Raw genomic sequence first — 13798 nt, forward strand, 5'->3', positions numbered from 1 at the left:
ATGGAGAAGCAGGTGTAGTGCTGGAGTTGGAGAGGCTCCACCAACAAACCCACACTCCAAACAGCCCTCTGGGGGGTAAGCTCACCCCAGTACCAATAGATGGAGTCGAGGCAGCTTAATAAAACTGCGCTTCTGCATTTCTCTAACCTTTGGTTAGAGATCCTGCCTCTGAGCACCGGAGCTTACTGGGAGCACTCTAGGAGCCAGCAGCTGAGCGGGGAGGTCTGGAGAGCAGCAGCTCCCCCTCACAACACAGCTCACGCTGTCATCTAAGAACGCTGACTTTGAAACACAGTGAAATCACTGTACGTGAGAGCAGAAGGGAGATGGTCTTGTGAGCCACGGAGTCCTCCCTTAAATAGTCTCTCTGCTTCAAATCTTCTAATATGTAGTGTTTATATGAACTCAGCAGACCAGGTATACAACATTCTATGAGAGGCTGGGCAAAACAGTCCCCAGGGCTCCAACACAACTATGTAAGGGCCTGCAATAGGTTGTGGTGGGAAGTTCCTATGAATTCAGAGCTTGCAAAAACTGCTTCTGCCTCCCCTTAAACTCCTGATCCAACCAAAACTACTACAGGATCACATTTAAAGACTCTTCCCCCACTCAAACCCACGTTTGCCCCTCGCCTCAGCAGCTTATACATGACTTGTTTTTCCTCACTCATTTTAAACAGATTACTTGCAAAAGTGCCGGAGCAGCTCAGGATGAACAGGAGGAGAGACTTTGCAGGCTGGACCTCAGAGGACCCAAGCACGGCGCTGACGCAGGGATCTTCAGCTAGATTTCTTCCTCTCTAAGGCTGCACACGTTTCACCTCTGCATGTTTAACCGCTTGCTGTCCGCAACAGAGGTGCTCTGTGTGATGCTGCATTGCATCTGCCACTCCTTGAGGAGAGAAGGGGAGGAAAGGGCCAGCAAGGGACAAAGATCTTGAAAAGGAGGAAGAAAAACTAAGATAATTACAGCCATCAGCAATGGACAACAATCATCTAGAATAAGTTGCACGTGTGTGGGAAAGATCATCCTCATCAAAAACTCCTTTTGAAGTTCTTGTCCCCTGTACAGCAGAGAACAGCCGAAGTCTTTGGGCAGGTTGAGGAAATCTTCTCTTGCCAAGTCTAAAATCCTGACACTGCTGAAACTGTCCCAAACCTGTGCACATCAGATGGTGATAAAAAACGACGAAAGTCTCTGCATTTCCCCCATTTCCAAATGTAAATGACTATTTCCCACCAGCATTTTAGGTCCCAGCCACAGCGTGCTTCCTTCTGCAGACCAGAAACATGGCAGGTGGAGACTTTTCCCTCACGTATTCCTGTCTCACAGGCACCAAGCACCAGACCCAGGGAAGTAACTCTGTCTGCGTGTTCCTGATTAACTGTATGATATCAGTTTCTAACAGCTTTCCTTAGCACTAATCACCTTTTCCGTGATTGGTAGGATAAGCTATGCACCAACATACAGACACGGAAATGCATTATTTTTACCACAGTTAAAAAAAACCCCAAAAATGAAAACAACAAAAAAAAGCACAATCTTTGGAACAAAAGAATTAAAGGCAGAAATTTAAAGGAAAAAAAAAATACATATTCAAAGAACATAGTGAGGTATAAAAAAGTATTTTCTCTTTTTTTTTTTTGTTTTTGTTTTTCCTCCTCGTCTTGCTATAGAGTTCCTCTACTAGTAAATATTGCAATAGCCAGGCCTCATGAACTGGGGGGGCTGTCCCACTTGCAGGGGGCTCACGTCACTTCAGTAGGGGGCAAATCGGCTGTAGCCACCTCGGTATAAACTCGCCTGTAGAAATTAAATGAGAAAATAAGAGGTCGTTAGGAGATGAACTGTGAAGAAACACTCAGGACAGCATCCCATTGCTCTCAGAAGGACTAACAGACATGCCCTGGCACTGACCTGCCACCATCAGCACCTCTAAGAAGCAAGAGAGGAGAACTTTGCCTGCAAAACCAGAGACATGGCTCAGAAGGACACGCTCATGACCAGCCAGCTGGAGGTAAATTTGCCAAGTCTTGGTCAAAGGGACCTCAGTACCAGAGGTGGGGCTCCTGAGTCCTGTCTCTGAGCCAGTTGTCTAGGCTGTCTTTACGGATAGCAGAGACCAGGACTTCTAAGACACTCTTCACCTCACCTTAAGGTAAAGGTCTAAAATAGACACGATGACCTGGTATCCTAGAAGTACCTGCTTTTCCTTCACTGGCCCCAAAGAGAATCCACATGATGAACTGAGGCTCAAATGGAGGTGCTACACTGCAGGTATCTATATTTAGGTGTCTTTTTCTCTGAACACATTTGTATTCCAGCCTTTGCAGCAACACAGATACTGCACTGGCTAACAGCAGATGGGCAAGCATGTGTTTTCAGCAATCTGCTGTACTCCCCTCTGATGCCAGAACCACCTCATTCCTGCTCTTGTGTAACTACTGCTGGCAGCCAGGACACCGCATCCTTCCATTAGCGGAAGAGGGAACCAAGTGCAGCAGCTTTGCACTGAATGACACTTTGGGTCATTGTTCTACCACCTCCTTTGTACTAGGTGATGTGCAAGACCAAGTAATAACTGGTCCCCTCTAACCTAGCTCTTTTGCTAGTCCACACTCACACACATGAATGCAGAACAACTAGAAACTCAAGCACTGCAGCTAAGGGTCTTCTCCCTCAAAAAAAAAAAAAAAATCTGGGTGAAGTTTAATTACCTGCTAAGCAGTAAACAGCTGTTCCCCATACTGGAAACGAGAAATAGCACTAGAAAGAAAATCCCACTTACCACAGCGCCAACTCCGTAGCTAGCGGCAGGGGCAAGGGCATGGTAAGGATCTGCTGTGTACACCCTGCCATAACTGAAGAGAGGGAGAACAACAAAAAATAAAAGAAAGAGTCACTCTGGGGGCAGAGAAACAGCTGTCTGACCACAGGCAATGGAAGAAGCAGCATGCCCTTCTACACACATGTATGCATACATGCACACACATGCACGCAGGCAGCCCCTCTTCGAAGAGATCCTATGGGCACGTTGCCATGCATCATATGAGATGGGCAAGAGAACATCCTGCAAGGAGGAATGTGGCAGAAACCATGAGTTTAACCTGTAGGAAAGAGGTGAGCACCTTTGAAATGACAGCTAATGCATCCCTTACCTCGCATGATGCAATTTGGGAGGAGAGTGACTGCTGGCACTAGTGCTACTGGCACACTAACAGCTGCTAAATGGAAAGCAGTGAGGGATTCTCCAGAATGAGAAGGGAGTATAAATTTTAATGGTCTCGCATGCTCTAGGATTAAAACATGGCCTTGCTGCACAGGAGATGAAAAACCTTAAGGCAAGCACTGTGATGATGATAATCCTTTGTATCTATACAGAGCTGCATGTTAAAGCATCCTTGACTATGGTATTAGCTGAGCAATTTTTACTTTATGGATGGGGAGAGAAAAACACCCGGTGATTAACCAGCCTGCCCAGAGTCGCAGAGCAAGGAGCTGGCAAGGAACGCCAGGTCTTTGGACTCCGAGGCCGTAACCACACTGGCTCCTTTGTGCAGAGAATCACAAGGATGGGGAAGAGGCCAGAGTTTGTGCCAGTTCACATACACCGGAGGACAATACTGCCCAGGAACAGAGAGACAAACTGTGCATTCACGTCTTTCATGTCGCGTTGTGCATGCATGTGTGCGTGTGCCAGTACAACAAGAAACAGGAAAAGAAGTATTGTGATGGATCAATGCTCCTTGAATCCCTGAGCACAGCAAGCTAGCCCCAGGGGATACCTCCCCCTTACATACCCATCGCTGTAAGCTGCTGCAGCGGCTGCAGCGGCCGTGGCTGCTGTTGCAGTAGCAGGCTGTGCATATCTGTAGGCTGCGTATCCACCCTGCAGGAGAGAAGAGAACTGACTTTACAGATACCTGTCCACCCATGCAGAGCATAAAAAAATAGAAATTAAAAAAGTCACACACATCACAAGGAGAGGAAGTGTTTCAAACTGCATCAGCTCCCATGTCATGTCTATCGCAAGCATCGCCCATTTACTCATGTATATTCCTTTCCTCAGAAGGACCATGAAGACTCTTCCATTACCCCATTTAGTAGAAGGAATAAACTAAAGCAAGCCTGAGCACGGTTATATCCCTGCAGGAAATTAAATTTGGTGTGGAGGAACTGAAAACCAGAAAAGAGCTGAAATCCTGCATGCAATATAATTTTTATGTCCCCTTTCTCTTACGCTGGGGAAATCAGAGGTAGGTACTTTCCATGAAGTGTGTGTTTTAGAAAGAAGACCATTCAGAGAAATTTCTGCTTTTTCCCCCCGTCTCTTTTTTTAAGCCTGGGAAACCCAAAAGGCTAGAATTTAATTTGGTCCAGCTATATACAAGTATCAACAGTCAGAGAAGCTAAAAAGCAATCAGGAAGAGATGGTCAGAGAAGACAGTCCCTGGTGGTCTCAGGCTGGCAACAAGCAAAGTGACATCGATATCAATCAGACCATTCTCCCCTCCCTGAATGTAAGAAGGAAACAAGTCAGGGGAAATTATGCCAGAACAGTCTGTATTGCTGCTGCATTTCTGCCCATGCTACACACCTGTAGTTAAGGTCTTTATAATGCTTACTTAAGAGGTAGTTACTAATGGCTTCCCCATCATTCCTATTTGAGGTGCCTCCTCTCTGCTGTGCACAGAGAGGCCACACGTGTCTCGCTGGGGAAGACCAAAACCAAAAATGTGTGGTTGGGTCAGAACACCTCCCCAGCAGCTCTGCTTGTCGACATCACTTAGTGTTAAATGCAGGAAGTTTCCTATTCTGGTGTCAGCAGTAGATGGAGAAGCAGGTGTAGTGCTGCTGGAGTTGGAGAGGCTCCACCAACAAACCCACACTCCAAACAGCCCTCTGGGGGGTAAGCTCACCCCAGTACCAATAGATGGAGTCGAGGCAGCTTAATAAAACTGCGCTTATTTGCAGCTGAGTTGGCAAAATGTGAATTCTGAGTGAGAGGAAGAGCTGCAAGTCTCCTCCTGGAACTTCCACAGGGAGCTCTGGCGAGAAGAGCTGGCTGGGGCAGGTGGGCACCGTGGGCAGTAATGCAGGAGGGAGGCCAGTCACACTCTGGACTTGCAGGAGCAAAGGCTGCACAGTAGGCAGAAAACAGGGCTCTGAAGCCCAGGTTAGAGTTTTCTTTATTGTACAGCTCTGTACACGTTTTCATTAACTCTGAATGGGGGAATGGTAAATGAACTGGGGCTTTGATTTGCTAGAAACACAATGAGCCATAAATAATATCAGAAAACACCAGATTGCTTTTGGCTTTTTTTTCTTTTAAATTAACAGAAGGGCAGACTTATGCTCTTCACTTCCACCATCAGCTCAACATACCTCTATCACTTATTCCCTATAGATCTTCTCCCTATATGTAACTAAGAGTACAAGATCAGCTCTACTACAGGACTGTGTGTTTGCTCAGCAATGCTCAGTTTTGGGGGTAGGTAGCTTTTAAATTAGAAGTAATGATTTAAAATTAATTTTGATTGCTTTTGTGGGGCCTGTGTTAGCCCCACGAAGGCTAACGTGTGATCCAAAACATGTCTGAGGACCATTCCCTGCTCCAGAGCAGGGGGGATTTACAGCCTCTTCAATCTTCTAGTTAAGAGAAGAAAGAGTAACACAAATCTACACCTCTGAAACATCACCACATTGCGCGAAAAGAGATGCCATGTCACAGTTTTCCCTTCGTAATCTCATCTACCTGTTCCAACCCTTGCGTTCTGGATTTATAGTTTGGTGAGGTTAGGCTCGGTTTTGCCATGCTATCACTGCACCACCATTACTCCCACCTCTGAAACATGATGAAGATGAGATGAATGAGGTGCAGCCTTAATCCAAATCACATCTTCACTGACCTCACTAAATTAAGACAAAATTGGATACCAATGCCATTGTGGTATTCCCTAAAGTTTAGGAGCTTCCTGAACTCTTGATGGGGTCTGTCACTTGGGCACAAGGCATTTTTGCCTGGCACAACCCTCCTCGGGGCAGCTGGCTTCAGTGCGCACCCAGATTCCCGCTCTGTCCCACACTTGCCAGCCACATTTCAGATCAGGAGCCATTTCAAATGCGCCTGGCACATATTCTGAACATGACAGCGAGATGCAGTTTGAAACCAAAGAGGGTTATCATGTAATTCTCTTTTAACTCATGTCTCTCAAAGGAAAATGAAACCAAACCAAACCAAAACAATAAAAAAGAAGAAAAGAAAAGAAGGGTTGGAATCAGGTGTGGGAGGGGGAATGGCGTAACATTTATTAATCAAAATTAAAAACTAAGCATGCTGACATCTGGAGCTAGAACAACCAGCAAAGTCACCACGTTCAGACTCATATTGGCTAGTTCTATCCATCCCAGCATTCTCTTGGGACAGCAGTTCGCCCTAGGCTCTACCACAAGCTCAGTGAAGTACACAGCCTCAAGTACTAGAGCGTGCAGCCACAACAACCTGCTATTACGGAGACAGTCAGTCACCACTGGAGTTAACATTCCAACCTTAACGACTCCCGCAGCCTCCCGCCCTCGCCCCCCGAAATGGCTCCCACCCTAGCCCTGTCCCACACCACAATGTTAATAATTATAACAAGCAATAACCCATCTGTTATATCAGAGAAGGGAACAGAGACTCCACTGAGAGATTTAGAGCGGGATGTTAACATTTCTTCAGTCAACTGCACAACAAACAAACAAAAAAAAAACACACAGGAGAAATAATTCATTGGAGAAATGAAGTTAAGAAATAGCTGACATGTGTATTGCTTTTTTAACCATGCACTGATGCAAAATTGAAGCTACTGTTAATTAAAAAAAAAGAAAAAAAAAATCACAGTATAGGGGTACACACGCACAAGCAGACTGGCTCATTTCAAAGCAGTCTGCGAATTCTACTTGCGTGTACTTCAAATAAAACCAAAAATGGGGATTATAATGGCCATGGTACATTCCTGTCATAGGAGCAATGAGTGTGGACAGCTGGGGGATTTCTGGCACAGGGATGTATTTAGCATGACCAGCAGGTCCAAATACACCAAAACAGGGTGAAGGAAAGAGGAGGAAAGCTGCGACTATTACTCATTATTTCGTAAATGCTTTCACCAAGCTCTGGGACCAGTCCAGAGCAAAGCAGACACTGTGCAGGTCGCCTTGCCCAGCTGATGCTCCTGTTCTCCATAACCCAGGACCCACCTGTAATTCTGTCAATGCATCTAAAGCCTTGCTCAGCTTGTCTAACGTACTAGTTATTTTCTCCTGCTATACCTGTTCACACACAAGTTTAACTGGTATGCAGAGCTCATCCATAACCTTACCTACATGGTCTTACCACCCCTAGTAATTTTTGATGCCGCTCACTTTGGACACTCTAGTAAATATAAACCGTAACAGAGTAGAACATCTTCAACAAACACGAACAATCGTGTCTCCCCCCTCCAAAAAATAATAATTAAAAAAAAAGGCCCTTGTTAGCTGCACCACTCTCCTCCAATGCCACAGCCAAACTGCAAGAGAAGACACCATCAAGTGGCACAGTCCCCGAAACCCAGGACAGCCATGCAAACTCCCACTCCATCTATTTAAGTAATTTCACAGGGATGGGTTTACCCATCTAGGTTCAGCTTTTAAAATCTTTAGCCTCATCTCAAAAAAATGAGTGTGGCTGAGCTTCTGGCGAAGATGTTGAGTCAGAGATGTTTCTATCAAAGGGACAGTTTAAACGCTGCCTTGACAAGGAAACAGGGCAACTAAGGAAAAGGCTTATGCATTTTTACTGGGTACTAATTAACAACCAAAACAACTGTATAAATCAAGGTTAGTCCTTTCTGGTACAGTCTTTTGGACGGTGTGGGGAGCACGTGAGAGAGATGCACACAACCCAAATGTTGCTTATCTTAATTCAAATTCTGCTTCTCTGGATATCTTGGCAGTATTGCTGGGGCTGTGCTAAACCCTCTTCCCCATGTGAATGTGCGGTGCTTCAGCCTCTAGATCTTAATTGCCAAACAACTGTATTTGCCCAAGCATTCACAAAATCACAAATTAAAAATTACTCTTCTGTGATGTTACCACCCTTGGCTCATCAATGAAGCAAGAACATATTTTTTTAAAATTCCTCCTTTAGCATTAGACGACAGCTTTTTCAATGTTGTCATATAACCTCTGAAGTAACACAAACATGGCAAAACAACATATACAGGAAGCTGCAGTCCCAGCTAAAGCAGCATTCCAATTACTGAGCACATTAATGTAGATAAATGAGCACTTTGAAACTATACAGTTCAGCTCAAAGTCAATCCAGCTTCTCTTCCACTCTTCAGGTGCATATTAGGTGATCAATCCAAAGAGAACATGAGGAAATCCAAAACTACAGCTTACTAGGTCAGTGTATCCTATGGTATCAGCTTCCCATTTCTTTTTCCCTTGCTGCCTTAGACAGGCACACATGTGCTGCTGGCACTTTTTACTCTGAAGTCTTTACATCACTAAGACACAACATTCTCAGGTCCCTAGAGAAATGTGTAACTCATGGTACCAGGTAGATACATTTAACCACATGCCAGGTTTAGTTAGCAAGCCCAGTTTTAGGATCTTTCAGTTACTGTATCTCAAATGTGCCTTCTCCACCCCCAAAATGCCCTGTAACATAAGTTAAGAAGCAGAAAGGGCTAGAACCGTTTCCAGTATTTCTGTATTAGAAGGCTGGCATAAGTGCACCAGGAATGAGCATGAATGAATTAAAAGAGGTGACAGGACAACAGTGTCCATTGCAGCAGGTGCTTCTACATGGTAATGGGACAAGCATGACCTTGTTAACCCTTCCATTTAATTTATATTATTATTTTGTTTTGGACGAAGTGCCACTCGGTGTGAAATCTGGACACATGCCGCCCTGCTACAGCAGGGGCTCGGATCACACATGAGTCTGCGCTGCCCTAAAAAAGCCTCTGTTCCCATCTCTAATGTGGTGCTGGAATGGTTAGTATAATTCAGTTTTTTCCACTGCAATCCACAATCTGATCGGTTGGCAGGTCACACTGGCACTCCTACCTGAGGTATTTTAGCGCTAATGATTGGTTCCTGTAAGACTATTCTATAACAGAACACAGGAAGAGCAGTTCAAAAAAACACAGCTGTGGAAAGAAACAATCATACAAACAGCCCACGGCAGGGCTCACCAGCCTTTTCTTTCCAGTGGATGCAAGCACGCTTTTCACAGGCAGGAGCAGTCTTCGCATGAGTGGGTTTGTTTGGGTTTCCCCCCCGCCACCCAGATTGACCCCATTGTAGAAGAAAGATAATCTTTCTTATGAGCCGAAATGAAGCCCTCTGCATCCTGGGGCAGGTTGTTTATGAATTCAGGTGTCTTGCCAGTATGGGATGCATCCAACAAGAGATGGAATGCCTTCTTCTCAGAAGAAATGCTACCAGGATGGTTGCCCCAGGAAAGAAAAAAGGAGTGAGGAAGAGGAGGAGGAGGAGGAAAATGAGAAAATTGGTGCACAGCATATATGTGGAAAAAACAGCCCAAACTTGGGACACTTCCCCTTCATCTGGCATACCACTAACCACTCCTGCCAGCTCAGCTCCTTTCCACCCTTCCTTGACACAACACTACAGACTTAGAATACCAAAGGGAACCTCAATTTAACTCTCCCCCTCGTCCTAACTGAAGTACCCTCTGCCATTCTCTCCACCATCAGGACAAGCCTTTCACCGCAACCAGAGGGAGCTACGCATTGCAGTGAAAAGCACGACAGATCAGTGGGGCACAGGGACACTGCAGTGACACTGTGCTGAGCAAATTCAAAAGGTAACTTCATGTTTGGATTATGGTAACTTTTTCCTCATGTTCACCTGGGCAGCAATAACATAGGAAAAAGCACCACCATCTACCTTGATAAGCCTCCTCTTCGATCATCCTGCTTTCTGACAGTGAGACCAGAGCCACCAACAGCAAAGTCATCAGAAGTCTACCTAACAGCTCTAACCTGACTTGGGGGCTCGGTTTTGTGTTACGTGATGCTACTGCACTGCAGCACCACGTGGTTATGGGGATTCTTCATTACCGAAATCTCTGTCCATAAAGCATGTTAAATAAGCCTCTCCTCCTCACCTCCAACAGAAGCTCTGAAGGAGCTTTCTCAAAAGAAATAGGGAGTAACCCTGGTCAGGCTTCCCTTTCAACATGACAGCAACTTAAATGCCATACCATCAGGCAAGAGGGACTAAGCATTGCTCGTTGGCTTGCTTACTAGCTGTAGCAAAGTCAGTAGTTGGTAGAGCTGGTGTTTTAGGAGTGAGGCAGGAAAACCCAGAACCCTTTATAATCCTTGACACAGTTTTACAAAGGAATGCTTGAATAGGCAGATAAATTTTTAAAGGACTGTACAGTGCAGATGATTGTATATGTAAGAATGAAGAAATGCACCCCATCTCTGTATGCTCGGACAGCGTGTTTTTCAACTGCTGTAACCGTGTTGGGAAAAGTGCCTTTGCAAGACTTGACCCTCAAATCAACAAAAATCAACAAAATCCAAAAGTTAACTCCATCTTGAGTCTAACCCCAGGGTTGTCTACATAAATGTCAGAAGCAGCACCTTCAAAGGAGCGGGGATGTGAAATCTATGCCAACTGTGCCACTACCCAATACAAAACCTCCCCAGCTCCAAAGAGCTAGTACCTACACTACCACAAAAGGGAACTCTGCTAGAGCCAGGCAAGCCACAAGCTGTAATGGCAGTAGTGAACCCGAAAATTTTGGCTTTGAAAGGCATATTCCTACCACAGCTGCTCTGCAACAGCTCTCCATCAGAGAGGAAACTGCCTTTCTCACCAGCCAGCCAGAATCCCTCCATCCACAACCCACCTACGCATACAGACGCCCTGGGGATTTGCAATACAGACTAGCTGGGTAGGACAAAGACAATGACAGGACAAAGTCTCCCGTGGTATCAGAACTAATTCCCAGACAGGAGGAGGCTGCTGACTCTTCTAACCGAACATCTCCACATATTTGTACTTTACAATTCCCCAAAGAGGCGAGCCAACCTAGCCTATTTAGGTACCATTTCTAACAGCAAAATGAGATGTCAGTTTTCACTCTAGCATCTCAGTCTCCATTTTTAATCAGGCCCAGTGTCTTCCCCAAAGGGATAATCTCCACATCCCAGTGGCATATGAACATTTTTAAACATACAGCTTGCTCAGTTTAGTGTGGGCTGCACAAATCAAACCTGAAAGGGCCCCATGAGGGGAGAGAAAAGGGAGGGTGGAAGGGGAGAAGGAAAGGGAAAGTCTGAGGCTAAACCAGTCCTGTTATTTTCATATCCAAATTATGTACACGAGAGAAGTGTTGAGAGAAATTTCAATTCGCTAATCATCTCTCAGGTTGATTAGTAGCAGTGTGCATGTGGGGGACAGGACACCCAGTAAACTGACCCTGGCAATGATCTGGAAACCCAAAGGCTTAGGTCTTGCACCCAGGGGCAAGCGCAGTGACAGAGAAGCATGCTTGCATTCCTAAATATATAAATATATATATATATCCACAAGGAAGAAGAAAATTAAAGTAAATGATATTAAAAAAAAAAAAAAAATCAAACCAAACCAAACCAACAAACCAAAAGAAAAAAAAAAAAAAGGCTGGCTTGTCAGGGGTTGGGGACGAGAAGGCTCCGGTGTGTGTACTTACATAGAGGTCAGCACCGTAAAATCCGTCCTGGTAAACCACACTGCAGAAAATCCACACAAAAACAAAAAACAAAACAAAAAAACAAAAAACAAAAGAACAGAAAACACATTCCGGTTATTGAGGACGGCAGCATGCACATGCGTTTTACACAGGCAGGTGATGTATGAATCCACAACCTGGGCTTTTGGCAGGAGCAAATCAGCAAGAGAATGTGTGTGCGCACGCACGCTAGACGGCTCCAAGTCATCTTCCATGGCATGCAAAGGGGCAGGGGGTGGGCAGAGGGGGAGACAGTATGCAAAGGAGAGAGGGAGGGGAACCACCATCTTGTACAATAAAAATAGACTCAAAAAAATCTGATGTCCTGAAGAAGAGAAACAAGGGTTTAGAAACCTCCACTCTGGTTATTCTCCTGGAATGATTTTAGTTACCCCCTGAACACATGGACACATTGGCTTCATGAAGTGGGCTTATGAAATCAAAGAGCCCCTCAGAAGGCATCCCACGGGGACTGTAGTCACCTATGTCAAAAGCACGTTTCAGAGAGTTGTGTATGATTATGTATTTTGAGCTTCACAGGGCTGCATGACTTTGTTTCTGACATCCATACATCACCTGCTTTTACCCTGCACATTAGACATGCGATAAGATTTGGCTGATCACACAAGCATGCAAAGTATTATTATTCAGCATCATAAAGAACCGATGCAACACCTCAGGAAAACAAGTCAATCAATTCTGATCAAAGTAAACACAGAGAAATGTAATTAAAAAGAAAAAACCAAAAATACCCACAATGCATTGCTTTCACAAGCAGAGATAATGAGCTAAAAAGGTTAGGTGACTGGTCCAAGGTTTGAGAATTGAAAGGTGCAGTGGGAGTCTCTGGTAGGAACAACCTATTCGTAGCAGAGAGGAGCAACTGGAAGGGTTTCCACGGGATGGTGCTTTTTCTGCTTTAAGACATAGTTTTCTTTCTCTCAGAACTTCAAGCAGGAAAACTGTCAAACCAGAGCCTGGGGTTCCCAAAGAGCCACTCTTACCAGGGCGTTTGTTAGGTAAGACTATGCAGCTCTCTTTGGGGACAGGGGTCAGGGAAGGATGAGGAAGGAAGAGAGGGGATGTTCCCACCCATTTGAGTTCAGGTGTGCTTCACAATGAGGGATTTCCTCCTGCTTTGTCTTCTGAATAGCTTTGCGCAAACTCGCTCAAGGCTTTAAAAAAGCATTAGCCCCCACCATCTGTGATGTTCATGGATCTGATGTGCATGACTTACCAGTAGCATTAAGGAAAAAGAAGGTATGGAAGCTTTCCTTTTGGTTATTGCTTTTTTACTTATCAGATGGAATGTGAAATGCTGCCAAGAGCCTGCCACCCTCAGACACCCATCTATTGTAAGGCACGCACACACAAAAGAAGCCCAGCAGATCTTGCCAAAATTCTGCATGCTATTACTAAAAACTAAAATAAAATTTAAAAGAAAAAAAAAAATCTGTTGCAGTGTTAGCTACTGCTTGAATAATTTAGTCTTGCTGCCTTCCCCAGGAAAAGTACACTCCATTCCCAATGGACAGAGTTACTACGGTCTCCAAGAGCGCTGGGAGCAGATGTGAAAATAGAGACCCTTGTTAGAGGAAGAGGGGGAGCCACTTCAGCAGGGAGAAGCAGGCCATAAGATCATGTTTGTTGAAGCTAAATTTTGACAATCACATAACAAAGAATTCGGTTCCTGGGGCAGTGACTTACATTGCTGGGTTCTCTATCTAGGACCAGGAGTGTTTTAGCAGTGATACTCCACCTGCTCCTGCAGGAAAGGCAAACGCATGACAGAAGAAGTGACTGTTGGTTTATGAACAGGTTAGCAGTTTTAACAGTTACCCTGAACACAATCAGTTGGATGAATATAAGCATTACCACATTGGATCAGGCCACTATTTCTGTAACATAGAATCCTGTCAGCAAGAGATGCTGACATCAGCTCTCCAGAGAAAACTGCAAGGAACACTAATAACAGGTAAGAGTGAGACTTCCTGAGTCCAGCCAAGCAAGCACACATGC

At 45.0% G+C, this 13798-nt stretch overlaps 1 protein-coding gene across 1 annotated transcript in view; it reads right to left on the bottom strand.

Annotated features, from left to right (window-relative positions):
* Nucleotides 1-1431: 1431 nt before the first annotated feature.
* Nucleotides 1432-13798, bottom strand: part of RBFOX2 (RNA binding fox-1 homolog 2) — a gene marked incomplete at its 5' end in the record, with an annotated part of 167551 nt that continues 155184 nt past the window's right edge. Inside the window, 4 exons of the mRNA XM_080349804.1 lie at nt 1432-1803; nt 2789-2861; nt 3801-3889; nt 11741-11780. Of these exons, the coding sequence (XP_080205930.1) occupies nt 1759-1803; nt 2789-2861; nt 3801-3889; nt 11741-11780 (247 nt within the window). The 3' untranslated portion in view covers nt 1432-1758. The remainder of the gene's footprint in view (nt 1804-2788; nt 2862-3800; nt 3890-11740; nt 11781-13798) is intronic.

The sequence above is a fragment of the Nesoenas mayeri genome, assembly GCF_963082525.1.
Source record: "Nesoenas mayeri genome assembly, chromosome: 1".
Taxonomy (NCBI): domain Eukaryota; kingdom Metazoa; phylum Chordata; class Aves; order Columbiformes; family Columbidae; genus Nesoenas; species Nesoenas mayeri.